Source organism: Rutilus rutilus (genome assembly GCF_951802725.1).
Source record: "Rutilus rutilus genome assembly, chromosome: 5".
In the NCBI taxonomy this organism is placed as follows: Eukaryota; Metazoa; Chordata; class Actinopteri; order Cypriniformes; family Leuciscidae; genus Rutilus; species Rutilus rutilus.
Window position 1 is genome coordinate 43,075,161 of NC_140213.1, and position 13,231 is coordinate 43,088,391.

Consider the following 13,231-nt stretch of genomic DNA (forward strand, 5'->3'; position numbering starts at 1 on the left):
CGTCCATACATACCCTTCTCATCTCCGTGCGTGCCGTAACTCTGTCTGACGCACCCACCGCTAGCCTAGCTTAGCACAAAGACTGGAGGTAAATGGCTCCAGCTAGCATACTGCTTCCGATAAGTGACAAAATAACGCCAACATTTTCCTATTTACATGTGATTTGCATATCAGAGCGTGTACAGATAACAAGGTCACATGAGACACAGCCATCTTCTAATCTAACCGTATACATACTGGGAACTATATTCTCAGAAGGCGAAGCGCTGCTACTTGGGCGGAGGGATTTGCCCGCAGCACGTGAGAAGCCCCGTGGTGAGGAGCAGAGAGTTCGCTCAGACAGAGTTACGGCACGTACGGAGATGAGAAGGGTATGTATGGACTTATCTAACTCTGGGGGATACGGTGAATAAGCTAAAGTCCCCAAAAAGTCGGCGTGTTCCTTTAAAAACACAGACAGCTGCAGGTTTATTAGGCTGCTGTCACTTTAAGAGCTGCACGGATCCAATGTACTGTTACACATGCGTTTTATTTCTCAACTGCTTACATTTACTTAAGACATAACAGACTATGTTTACGAGGATACCTGCAGACATTTTGACATGATTTAGTGTGAATACGTCTGCTCAAGCGAAAGAAGACGTGAAAGTGAATTCGCTTCAGTATTTGCGCGCTGTCTGAGGGCCATCGGGCGGTCCTTATTGTCGAGCCCTGATATCACTCGTCAAGCACTTGTTTTATATGGTTTGTGATGTCTCACTGTGGGAATGCTTATGGAACAGTGTTCTCTTGTGATGGATATCAGTGGCTCTGACTCTCAGTGGGTTCTGCAGGACAGAACACTATCTGGAGGTGGCGGGACAAAGGAGAAATTGAGAGGCAGATTAGGCTAGCTAAAGGCATGCTTTGTGAAAACCGGAGGCGTTGGCTCCCTGAACCCCTAGCGCCCTCACTGCAAACATTAGCATTGGCATCTCAGTGCAGCATCAGATCGTGTGTCCGTCCCTGGCAGACTTGGACAGGCAGAGAGGCTGGAGATATTCAGACAGAGACGAGGTCGGGAATGGGGAACTGCTGTGGTCGTGAAGGGGACTCGGGTCATGAAACGGTGCCGGTCAGACACAAGGTTGCACGGCCAGAGACGGACAGGGTCATCTTCGCAATAGACAGGTACATGTCTCTGACACTTTAGAGGATGTGGTGCAGTTTGGCATCCCTGTATATCAGTTAAAAATATAGTTTCTCATTCACAAAAATATAAAGCACACAAGAAGTTGTATTAACCAACGCTGTTCTTGGAGTGTTTACTAGTGTGCTAGTGAAGTGAACGTGCTGTACTGCAGACTGCTGATTCTGTCTAGAGTTACTATTTAAAGAGGCAAACAGGATTGGACACCATTCAATAAATGTTATTGAGATTGATGACTGGCCACAGGTGCATACAGAAGAGTGAATATTGATAAATGCCTTGTTTTGTTTGGATATAACAGCTAAATACCATTTTTGAATGGGGTGTTAGCTATGAGAGCTGTGACTATGTTATATAACTAAAAATATATTTTAAAGTTTTAATAATCATATATATATTAAAATAGGGAAGTCCACACAAGCTGTAACGATAACAATACAGAGGAACGATATAATTGGAATCTATTTCAGTTTAATTTTTTTTTTCAGCTGATGAATAATAAAAGCATTGACAGCCAATCAGAATGCCTCAAGCTGTTTAATTGTGGTATCAACTTGGTGGCGAAGTACCTTTTTCTTTAAAAAAAAACCCCAATCTAGTACTAATGAGGTTTTCTCTAAGCTTTATGCATTATATTCACTGCTTCAGTCAAATGAAACTGCAACAGGTGAAACAAATTAATATGCAAATTGTCTTTGATAATTAGTTGCAATTCATCTTTCATAACTAATGCCAAAGATCTTGGTAATTTGATGTCCTGTTTGCAAATCTCTTAGAGCCTTATCTAATTTTTTTTTTTATTGTTAGATTAAATGCTATGCAGCATTAGTGCTGTAAAAATCTTGTTTGCTGATCATCTTCAAGCCCTCGTTTTCATCCGAGATACTTCTTTAAGTCGTTAATGAGGACAGAATGAGACCGGCTGGTGCTTGATGTTTGCAGGGATGTGACGCCTCACATGATTCCAGCGAGAAGTTGTCATGTTTAGGCCATTTTCTTCACATTTGCTTTGATAAAGCAGGGCTTTGACACACTGCACATTAATGTTGTCGTGGGATGTGTCATCGGTGCATAGGGATGTTTTGAAGACCAAACTATTGGAAGAATATCCAACCTAAAATGATCCCTGTTCTTTCTGCATCTTGAATTATTCATAATTATTGCTGTTTGAAGTCTCTTTGATAGCACCAGGCTGTTTCATTGTTTCTGAATCATTAAATCCTGCCTTAGTGGGTCAACTACTGCTAAACACTGGATTTAAAACCTCACGTTATCAGAAAAAAAGAGGTGGTGACAGAGGTTTGTGTTACATGTTCTATTAGTTGCAATGACAAAAACTTAACAAGCAAATTAGTTTCCTTCAGAAGTAACATTCAGGTCAGTCTAATAAATATTAATGCTACATACTTGTAGACTCTGATAGGTTTTGGTGATGTGCCTCAAGGTCCTCAAGGTCTATTCAAGACAGCTGTAAGAGATGTTGTAAAGCAGTGGTGTCCAATCCTGCTCCTGGAGGGCCAAATAAACCCCAATTAAACACACCTGATCCAGCTAATCAGGGTCTTTATAGGGATACTAGAAACTTCCAGGCAGGGGTGTTGAGGCAAGTCGGATATAAACTCTACAGGACAGTTGGCGCGTTTCCATTACAGATTTGCGCGATTTTTTTTCTAAATGTCGACAAAAACCGATTGCGAAATGACGGCGTTTCTATTAACTGATGTTATGCGACTAAAACTTCATTTTTTCCTCTCGCGATAAGTCATTCCAAAAATCATAGCAACGGACGTTGGTAGGTTTATGTATATCTCAGCCACTGCGCTGGCCATTATCATTAATCAAAGGAGACGTATGTGTGTTATCCAATCATTAAAGGGTTAGTTCACCCAAAAATGAAAATTCTGTCAGTAATTACTCACCCTCATGTTGTTCCAACCCCGTAAGACCTTCGTTCATCTTCAGAACACAAATTAAGATATTTTTGATTAAATCTGAGAGCTGTCTCACTCCTCCATAGGCTTCTAAGACACTATAACTTGCTGGCCCAGAAAATGTATTAAAGACGTAGCGCGTCTGTGTTGCACGTCACCACGTAGGCTCACTATTGGGCGACGCTGGTCATGTGTGTGATACGTGGTGACGTGCAACACAGACGCGCTACGCTTAAACACTACGTGAAAAGACTCGAGGCCCAGAGAGAAGGAAATGAAAAGTGGAATAAAGTCGTTATTTTTGTTTGTTTTTGCGCACAAAAAGTATTCTCGTCGCTTTATAAACTTAAGATTGAGCCACTGGAGCCATTGGACTATATTAACGATGTCTTTAATACATTTTCTGGGCCAGCAAGTTATAGGGCCCTATCTTGCACCCAGCGCAATTGACTTTGTACACCGACGCATGTTTCATTCCTATTTTGCACCCGCGCAAAGCGCGCTTTTCCCTCCACAGAAGCACGTCGCTAAACTAGGGAATGAACTTGCGCTCCCTGGGCGGTTCAGCGCAAAAAAGGAGGCGTGTTCCGGCGCAAACGTTCCCTGGTGCTATTTTACTGTTGCATAAAACAATTGCACCACTGGCCAGAAAAAACCTAGTCTAAAGTCAGTGGCGCGTTGCGCGTTGTTCATTATGCTATTTTAAGGGCGCATGCTTGACCATAATGTATAGAGTGCACAACGCTCATACACTGTGATTCTCTAATCTACACAGAAGCAGCAGTTTTCATTTTTGCAAATCATATTATTACAAACGATAGATAGATAGATAGATAGATAGATAGATAGATAGATAGATAGATAGATAGACAATTTATTATAAATATAATAATTTATTATAAAAGCATACATCTAGCTTACACATTTACCCACATTATTATATGCCTGTTTAACCGAAGCTAATTTGGGTGTGTTTCTCCCATCCCCAATGTCACTTCTCTCTCTTTTACGGCCGTGACGAGAGCGTTGGTCTCCTCGGCTGTGAACCGCTCTTGACGCGCGCCTGGCAAACCCGCCGTTATAATAGCAATACGCCAAGGAAAAAGTGCATCTGCTCTTAAAGGGAATGTGAGATGATGCTCTGATTGGTTTATTTCACGTTACGCCCAAACCACACCTATGAATAATGAAGCTACTTCAGACCAACCCCTTTTAGATTTGCGCCCGGCGCAAGAGTCATTTATCCCGCCGGGAAAATAGCAACAGCGCCGAGACCCGCCCACAAAGTTACTTGCGCTTTGCGCTTTGACACTTGCGTTTCAGATCGTTAAAATAGGGCCCATAGTGTCTTAGAAGCCTATGGAGGAGTGAGCCAGCTCTCAGATTTAATCAAAAGTATCTTAATTTGTGTTCCGAAGATGAACGAAGGTCTTACGGGGTTGGAACAACATGAGGGTGAATAATTACTGACAGAATTTTCATTTTTGGGTGAACTAACCCTTTAATGGCAAGGAAAGACCCTTATACTGAGAACGGCACATATGAGGAGTGTATGGGTGTTTCTCACTCATTTCTGCTTCGAGGTCTTGATTGTGGCATTTCTTTGAGGTTTAGAATCCAGTATTCCTGTAATTCTTCTGTCTTTTATAAATTTAATAAATAACTCTTTCTCGTATTCTGTCCAAACATACGCGTCATCTATACGTCAGGTGACCTGTAATGGCGCAAAAACTGTTTCCATTGCAGTTTAGCGAAATATTTCTTTTTCGAATTGCCTGAAAAACCACCTCATGCGAGCGTAAAAACTTTTTTGGATACATTGATTTAAATTGATAGATTGATACATTTTGCAAAATTTACGTGTTTCCATTGGGCGTATTTTCAATTCGCAGTTTCAATGTGCGCAATCCGAAGGGTAATGGAAACGCGGCTAGTGGCGATCTAGGACCGTGTTTGGACACCCCTGTTGTAAAGTGCTAATGTTCATGATTGCTATATGGACTTCTAGCAGTTTCCACCATAGACAAAGCACTTTGAAAACATGTAAACTTTGTAAAGGCAAATGAAAGAGTTGTGTAATTGGCATCACTTATAAATAGTCACTTCCAATAAGGTTGTTTACTCATAACTTTTTGCTATCATCAATTACCATGACCAATTCATATTAGATAGACATGCTGTCTTCTATTTGTACAGTACAATTTACATCCCAAAGTGCATATGCCTATTTTATCTGGATTCAGTAGGAATGGTGTTTCCTTCCCAAAGTTTGATTTGGCCTGTTTGCATCACCCACCGAAAGAAATCTTCCCCACAGACACCTTTCACAGTGAGAGATTATTCCAATTTCAGCTTTTCAGTGAAGTCCAAGGCCTGTGAAATGAAGATTTGTCGGGTCTGTGAAAACTTTGATTCAGTGCATCCATATGTAGTTTAAAATTGAACCTTTGATGTTCTGACTGGACCCTCCATTACACTGAAATGCCATGTTTTTTATTAACTAGGTCAGTGACTGTTTGTTAAGGAGGTAATGGATGTTAATAGAGCTTTAATGAAAGATGCTGATTGACTGATTCATGGCCCATTTTCATACCTGTTATGAAAAACGTTAACACACACACACTCACATTGACTGATATTGGATTCTGAATGCACTGTAGAAAATATGAATTCCAACAAGTTAGTATTGGGAACTTCTGTCACATGCATCACATACTGGGTATAACAGAGAAGTAGCCTACCAAATATTTACCTTTTATTTTATTCTGAAACAGGAGTCTTGCTCTGTCTCATGATATTATTTAAAGAATTGTATTAACAGGGAAGAAGCAGATTTACATTTGGAGATTAAACTTAGTCATAATTCAGTCATTGATTATTGATTAAGTTGAAAATCAAGATATCTGTTACTTGTTTTAATACAGTTGTCAAGGCCTATTTGATTTAATCACATTTCATCTCCGTTTTAAGCAGATTTAACATTTCTATTGATATTGATATTGCTGTCTAATATTTCTCTGTCTTGTACAGTTTGTGAGCATTACTGTTTGTGTAATAGTGTGGATAAGCCCTGCAGGCTATCTTGTAGTACGATGTGTAAAAATAGTAAGGTCTGCTGAGATCTGGAATAAAATATCTGGTTCATAGATGCTCTTGAGACGGCAGTAGTAAGATACACCATACTTTTTTGACTAAAATATAGACGTTTAGTTGCTGTGTTGATTTTGCGTTGAGTGAATGCTACTACTAGCCTTGAAATCCAGACCTAAATCTAAAAGATTAATGGTCTGGCGTCGACTAATGAAAATCGGCCGGCTCGAGGGGCGGCACCAAGCATGCATTTGAAAATCTCACTACACGCAATTGGATAACACTACGACCAATCACAACAATAAACCCCGCTTAGCTACCAGCGGAGCTAACTGGTAGATTAGACTCTTACCGTATCCGGTCGGCAAAACAGCAAAAACGTCCTTTTTTGCAAAGGAACGATTCGAGGGGCGTCTTCTGTTCCTGTTTTAGATAAAAAGCCAAGTCTAACTCGTTCATTGTAGCGGCCAAAGCCGTTTCAAACGACTGGTGTTCATCCATAGCCATCTTGCAGTGTTTACTAATGACTTCGACGTCACAGCGCTGTCGTCATCTCGCCTCTGGCCCGCCTGTATCAGATAACTCGATGTGATTGGTGCAGCTCAGATCGAGGGGCATATTTAATGAGCATCATTACTAGACACCAGAGTAACTCGCTGAGCAAATTCAACTTGTGCTCTCGCGAGAACTCTGGATTACCAGGGTATGCTACTACTATACTACTGTTCAACAGTTTGGGGTCAGTACAATTTTTTTTTAATGGGCAATGACCCATTTAATTAATCAAAAGTATTTTTTTGTAGCAATGTTGAAGTCTGTTACTATTTCAAATAAATGCTGTTTGTTTGAACTTTCTATTCATCAAAGAAAAAAGAAAAAAAAGTGTAATAGTTTCCACAAAAATATTAAGCAGCAGAACTGTTTTCAACATTGATAAATGTTTCTTGAGCAGCAAATCAGGATATTTGAATGATTTCCGAAAGATCATGTGACACTGAAGACTTGAGACTAATGATGCTGAAAATTCATCTTTGCAACAAAGGAATAAAGTACATTTTTAAATATTTGAAAACAGTTATTTTAAATTATAGTAATATCTCACATTGAGCATAAGAGACGTCTTTAAAATACATTTAAAAAAATCGTATCGGCGTTAATCTTTTAAAGGGTAGTGTATGTTTGCAGCTTACTGTGGTATTGGGTTTTATTCGTTTTTAACGTAACGTTTGTCTCAAAACACAAATATTGTCTCTAGCAGTGATTTTGTATGTAAGTCTCTTAAATTAGGATATTAGTTGTGAATTATCGGGGCATATTACTTTGCTTTTAATAATGTGTTGCAAGTCTGAACTCGTTCAGTGTACCAGAATAGTCCCCAGAAGGTCATAACTCAGTGAGCTTGGGTTTCTGTGTTGACACACAGAGAAATAGGCTGGTGGTAAGATTTATAGGGCAAATCCTCACACATCAGGGAAGATGTCCTCTTGACTTTGATGACTGTATGTTCTTCAGACTGCTGTGTGCTGCCGATAAGCTGTGTGCACGTCACTAATCACACACTTCCCTTTAGCTGATAACATTGACCAGAACACACATTCAAAAATATAATGACCGCACACGTCTGTGATGAACATGGGCACAGCTTCAAGGAAAATCCGTGACACATTCAGTTGGTGCAGATTCAATCGGGATCAAATTAGGATATGATGTTGCATCGTGATATATGGAATCATATGCATTGCATGTATTACAGTGTGTATTCATGAGGTAGTTGCTCATGTGGTGAATAGTGATGGAGGACACGTAATTGTGCCAGTCACTGGCTAGCCAGCTTAACCTCTGTGGCTTATTTAATGCAGCTCATTACTCTAACTCTTACTCACCGATTAAAATAAAGCACTGACAACCCTTCAATGCCCCAAGGAGGCATTCCATGTAACTGCACATAGAGAAGAGGATGATCTGGCCTCTTTAAAGAAGGTTACACATCGGTTGATCTCTGATTTATTTCTAATATTGATTTTGCAAAGATCACCTTCATGCATACAGGTTTACCTTAGTCACCATAAAAATAAATTTGCAATATTTATTATAATGATTTTCCGTGAACATCAGTTTTTTTTATTTATAAATTTGACCCTGTAATCTTTGATCAAAATAATTTTTGCAGCGACATCTCTTCTCTGATCAAGTACACTGGCGTGAGGGCGGGACAACCTGTCACTCACATGAGATCCACCAATAGCAAACCACAACCATCCAATCAATCCCTGATGGAGAAAATCAAGTCCCGCACTACTTTTTTTTTATTGTTCGAGAAGCCGTTTCACTCGAATATACATCACAATCGGGAAGAAAAGACTATCGCAACTTCTGTTTCATGCAGTTTTAAAATAAAAATCCTGCCATCATTTACCCCGATCACCCATGTAATGTAATTGTACATGAAAGAATTTTACTCCTTTTCATAATATCCATAATTCTCTTAAGTGGACTAAATGGAGTCCAGAGAAATCTGTCATATTCACCAGAAGTTGTGACATTTTGATTAAATATTCTTTAAAAAAAATAAGCATACATGGATTAATCATTCTATACCGTGCATTTACCGAAACAGATAGGGTGGGCTTTCATTTCATGCCGACTTTAAGACGACAAAGCAGGAATGAATATGAGTTATTTTAATGCTTCTTTGTGCTGACACTAACTAAAAACAAATCCCATCTGGGAGGAGACTATGAAATATGTACTCTTATTTTAATCTCTGCTTTGTGGAGCCAAAGTTTTAGCTTTCAAATAATTCACTTAAATTCACATTCAACCCAAGCCCAGATGAGATCGTTTTCTTCTGCCAGCATGAGGCTCATGAAGATTGAAATGCCACTCACACTTTATTCACTTTAGTTTATACTTTTCTTTTTCTATATTTAAACCTTTTAAGTCGCGATTTAACATGGTAACAGATCTTTTTAATGTATTGTGACGTATATCAAGTAAAATGGATTGGAGGCAGATCTGAATGCTAGCTTGCAATCAATGTCTGTTTCAGCAGAAGATCGAGTTTTGACATTGTGATAAAAAAATTACGATGCATGTTTACATTGAAAAAAAGAAAAGAAAGAAAACCCAGCATAGAGGAATGCAAAAACACGTTCTGTGTGGAAGCAATTTTCAGTTTCGGACCCAGCCAGTGACTTTTCTTTTCTCCGAGCAGAGCTCAAGAGCACCTGTATTGTTTATTTATTCATTGATCAATTACATTTCCAGATCATTCTGTCTCTCTTTCATTGATATATATATATATATTTCCCATCCTGTGCTCAGTCTATCTCTCCCTCCAACAACACTGCACATCCTGTGACAGATTCAAAAAGAGTAGGTTCGCTCTTTTTACCCCTCCCTTCCTCTTTCCCCCCTCCCCGTGAGTGTGTGCAGAGGTACGTCAGAGCAGAAGACTGGTGTGTGTGTGTGTGTGTGTGTGTGTGTGTGTGGCTGGTGAGGAAACAGGAGCGTCGGAGATAGGAGACTCCACACAGACAGCAAAATCACGATGCTTACGCCTTTGCCTGCTTCAACGGCGAAACGTGTTGGTTTTACCTATTCTGTGTTTTGACGTCCACGGAGCTCTGAAACCCTCTCTGCTGCTCACTCCTGAGAAATGGATGAGATTTAGATCCTGGAACTATTGCATTGGGGCTCTTCTCGGGACTCTTTCCTTTTACCCGGACTGATTCTTTTCCATTTCTTGCGTTGTTTTTCCTCTCCTCCATGAAGCCTGCGTTTGCTTTGCTATTAAACTGAAAGCAAACAGAACTGGGCTTTCTGTAAGTGTCAGTCATCCAGTCATTCGTTTGGAAGTTTGGAGCTGTTTGGATTAAACATGTGGAGCCAGTCAGGATATTCCAACCAATACCAACCTCATCCCGCTCACCCCTTTTACCATGTACCGTACCGGTGGGTTGGCCTTCCTCTTTTATTTTAGATCACGTTGAATGTTAATGAAGTGTTTGAATTGGATTTTGGCAACATTTCGCATTCGCTTTCCTCTTCCTGTAATGGGGAGTGTCCACAGAATCCTTCCCGAGGGGTCATTTCAGGATGGATCTGCCTGGCTGTTGATGCTGAAACTGTTTGGCAGGTTTTAGTTGGATAAAACTAGATTAAATCGAAATCACGTGTGTCTGTGGCAGGGATTACACTGCGGTGGGAATGAATGAGAACTGCTTTATTTATGTCAAGGCATTGTGGAATTCCAACAGGTCCTGTTGAACTGGCAAGTTGAGTGAGTTCTGCGGAAAGGGAAGACGTGATGCATTAAAACATGTCATAAATACTCTCTGTGAAGGTGTATTGTGTGCTCCACAATCTGACCGCATGCCTTCGGTCTTCAGTCCTCCTAACTGACGGGTTTGTATTTCTTGAATACCAGCTGCAACATTCCAGTCTACTTGCAAATACTTCTGCAAGTGTGTTTACTTTGAACTCTAACTCTTTCCTGATTGCTTGAAAAGAGATTGTTCTTTCATTATTTACTCATTGCAGGCTTTTGGCTCAGATGCATTTCTCATGATTCAGTGGAAATACTACTTTTAGTTCAGTTGACTTATGCTTTTTGTGTACTTTCAGAGGCACAGCAGGGGTTGCTTTATTCCACTTCGCTTTGTTTTCAGCCGCATTGAGATAATTACGCCAAACCCATTATTGCTTCTTTAACAACTTCTATCAGCATAATGTGTTTACTGTTCACTTTCCCTTGCTATAAAAAGTCAGTGTAACCTACATTTGTTTTTTTTAAAGCAGCCCTACTTCTCTAGCATTTGTTTAACCACCATATGAAAGTGCTTTGCCATTGATTCACCTGATAACGCTTTGCTGAAAGTGTTGCTTGGCTGATGTTGAGTAACAATTTATTTACTCTTCTCTTGGACTGCAAGTTTGAGGTTTGAGCTAAAGTTTTTGTTTCATTAAAGGGATGGTTCACCCAAAAAATTCACATTTTGTCATCATTTACTCTCCCTCAAGTTTGGAACAAACCTGTATGAATTTCTCTTTTCTGCTGAACACAAAATAAGATATTTAGTAGAATATGGGTAACCAAACATTCGATGGGCCCCATTGACTTTCATAGTCAATGGAGCCAATCAACTGTTTGGTTTCTTCCATTCTTCAATAAATCTTCTTTTGTGTTCAGCAGAAGAAAGAAATTCATACAGGTTTGGAACAACTTGAGGGAGAGTAAATGATGACAGAATTTTCATTTTTGGATGATCTATCCCTTTAAGGCAGTGGTTCCCAAACTTTTTCTGTTGGGCGCCCCCCCTTTTGTAGAGAAAAATATTTTCAAGACCCCACCTAGATGCACCCACATAAACACACTCTCAGACATGACCTTGCATACAAAATCCTATAAGATTTATTTGTAACATTGTTATTAATACAGTACTACAACTTCTCAGCTTCAACAGGCTTCTCTTTGTGTTTGTGATGTGAAGTCTTTAAGTGGCATCTTAACTTGTTCAGCTTCATACTGTCAGAATATTTTGAAGCACACAACACACTTGTTGTGGTCTCTCTTCAATACCACAGTTGTACTGGTGAATCCGAGGGCGAGATATGCCTCATTATATTTTCTTGTCTCAAGGGTGTCTAAACTGGGCATGACAAAATGAACGTTGCAAATCCATTTCTCCTTTGTGTCAGAAGTTGTGTGAGCATGTCAGAAATTGAACGGGGCATCAGTTTACTGTCAGAAAATTGTCCGCTCCACATCCAGTGTAGACAGCCTCACTGATTATAATTAGCCTACAAATCTAGACGCACCCTAGCGGCAGCACATTTTATTTTGCTGCCAGTGTCGTCTAGCAACTCTCCGTTGGCTTGCGAGCTGGAAAAACCAAACTCTAGTCAGGCCAATCACATCGTGTATAGAGTCGGTGGGCGGGCTTTACATAATGACGGCAGAGTTGTGACGGTTCCACGTGAATTCCCTGCTACTTGAAAACAAAGAAGAGCTGCTGCTGCTGGCAAACAGCGGTCTTTCGAATCGGCACTGGCCACGACTCTGGAAGACTTGGAGTTAAGCTTTTCTTTGAGAAAAGAACAAAGAATGGCACTGAAGTCATTCTTAAAAAAGGAAGAGGTGTTCGGAGTTTTGCCGACCGGATACGGCAAAAGTTGAATCTATCAGCTAGCTCCGCTGGTGGTTGGTTATAGCGCTATCCTATTGCATGCAGAGGGAATATGAAAGACAACCGTTTATATCCCGCCCCTCGGATTGAGCCCTGCCAATGGTGTGTTCCCTGACCCAACATCTTGATGTGGGTCTGGCTTGTCAGGCTAGATTATAATGGGTTCTATCTGCTTTTGTCGCGTTGCACTGCTCATGTCTGGTATAGACACATTGTTTTGGTAGTTGTGCATTTAAAGTAGATTCATTGTCTGCTTTATTTTTTACCTGGCACTGGCAGTCCTTTCACAAATTTAGCAACCACTGGATTAAGGATTGTGTCATCTGAAGAGTAATCCGTTAAATTTTACTATCTGTTTGATTTTTCTAAATGGCTTGGTAAAAGTGACATATTTAGTGATTGTACGTTATAAATTGTCATGCATGAATGCATACATGCAATTAAAAAGTCCATAAATTGTAGCTAGCTTGAAATTGCAGAGATAAACTGAAACTGCCCGTAAAACCATAAAACCCCTGCTCATAAAAGTGGGGAGAGTTGCCACTTTTTAGTGAATCAACTCCTACAGATCATCTCATCTTTAACAATAGAATAACATAGTCATTGTAGTTTTTGGTTTGCATTATGTTTATAACTCCATAAAATCTATATCGCAATGATCTGCTCTGTTAAGTAGCACATTTATAGACATTTCAGATTCACATTTGTGTTAAGCTCCAGCATACCTGGATAAGGGGCTTGGAGAATGAATGGATGGATGCATTATTCTGAGCTCCCACATTAAAAGTTTTTATTGCATGGGGTTTCCTTCGACATGCAATTTATTCTCGTGT

The 13,231-nt window shown here is 40.0% G+C and overlaps 1 protein-coding gene across 7 annotated transcripts in view; it reads left to right on the forward strand.

Annotated features, from left to right (window-relative positions):
* plekha7a (pleckstrin homology domain containing, family A member 7a) overlaps positions 1-13,231 on the forward strand; it is an 89,740-nt gene that overhangs the window by 8,003 nt on the left and 68,506 nt on the right. The window contains exon 1 of one of the 7 annotated variants that reach the window (XM_084408717.1): positions 9,673-10,164. The exons of 5 other annotated variants lie outside the window; for them this stretch is intronic. In XM_084408717.1, the coding sequence (XP_084264843.1) occupies positions 10,091-10,164 (74 nt within the window). In that variant the 5' untranslated portion in view covers positions 9,673-10,090. Of the gene's footprint in view, positions 1-9,672; positions 10,165-13,231 lie in introns of those variants that run through there. One more of the 7 variants, XM_084408718.1, reaches the window with a different exon arrangement.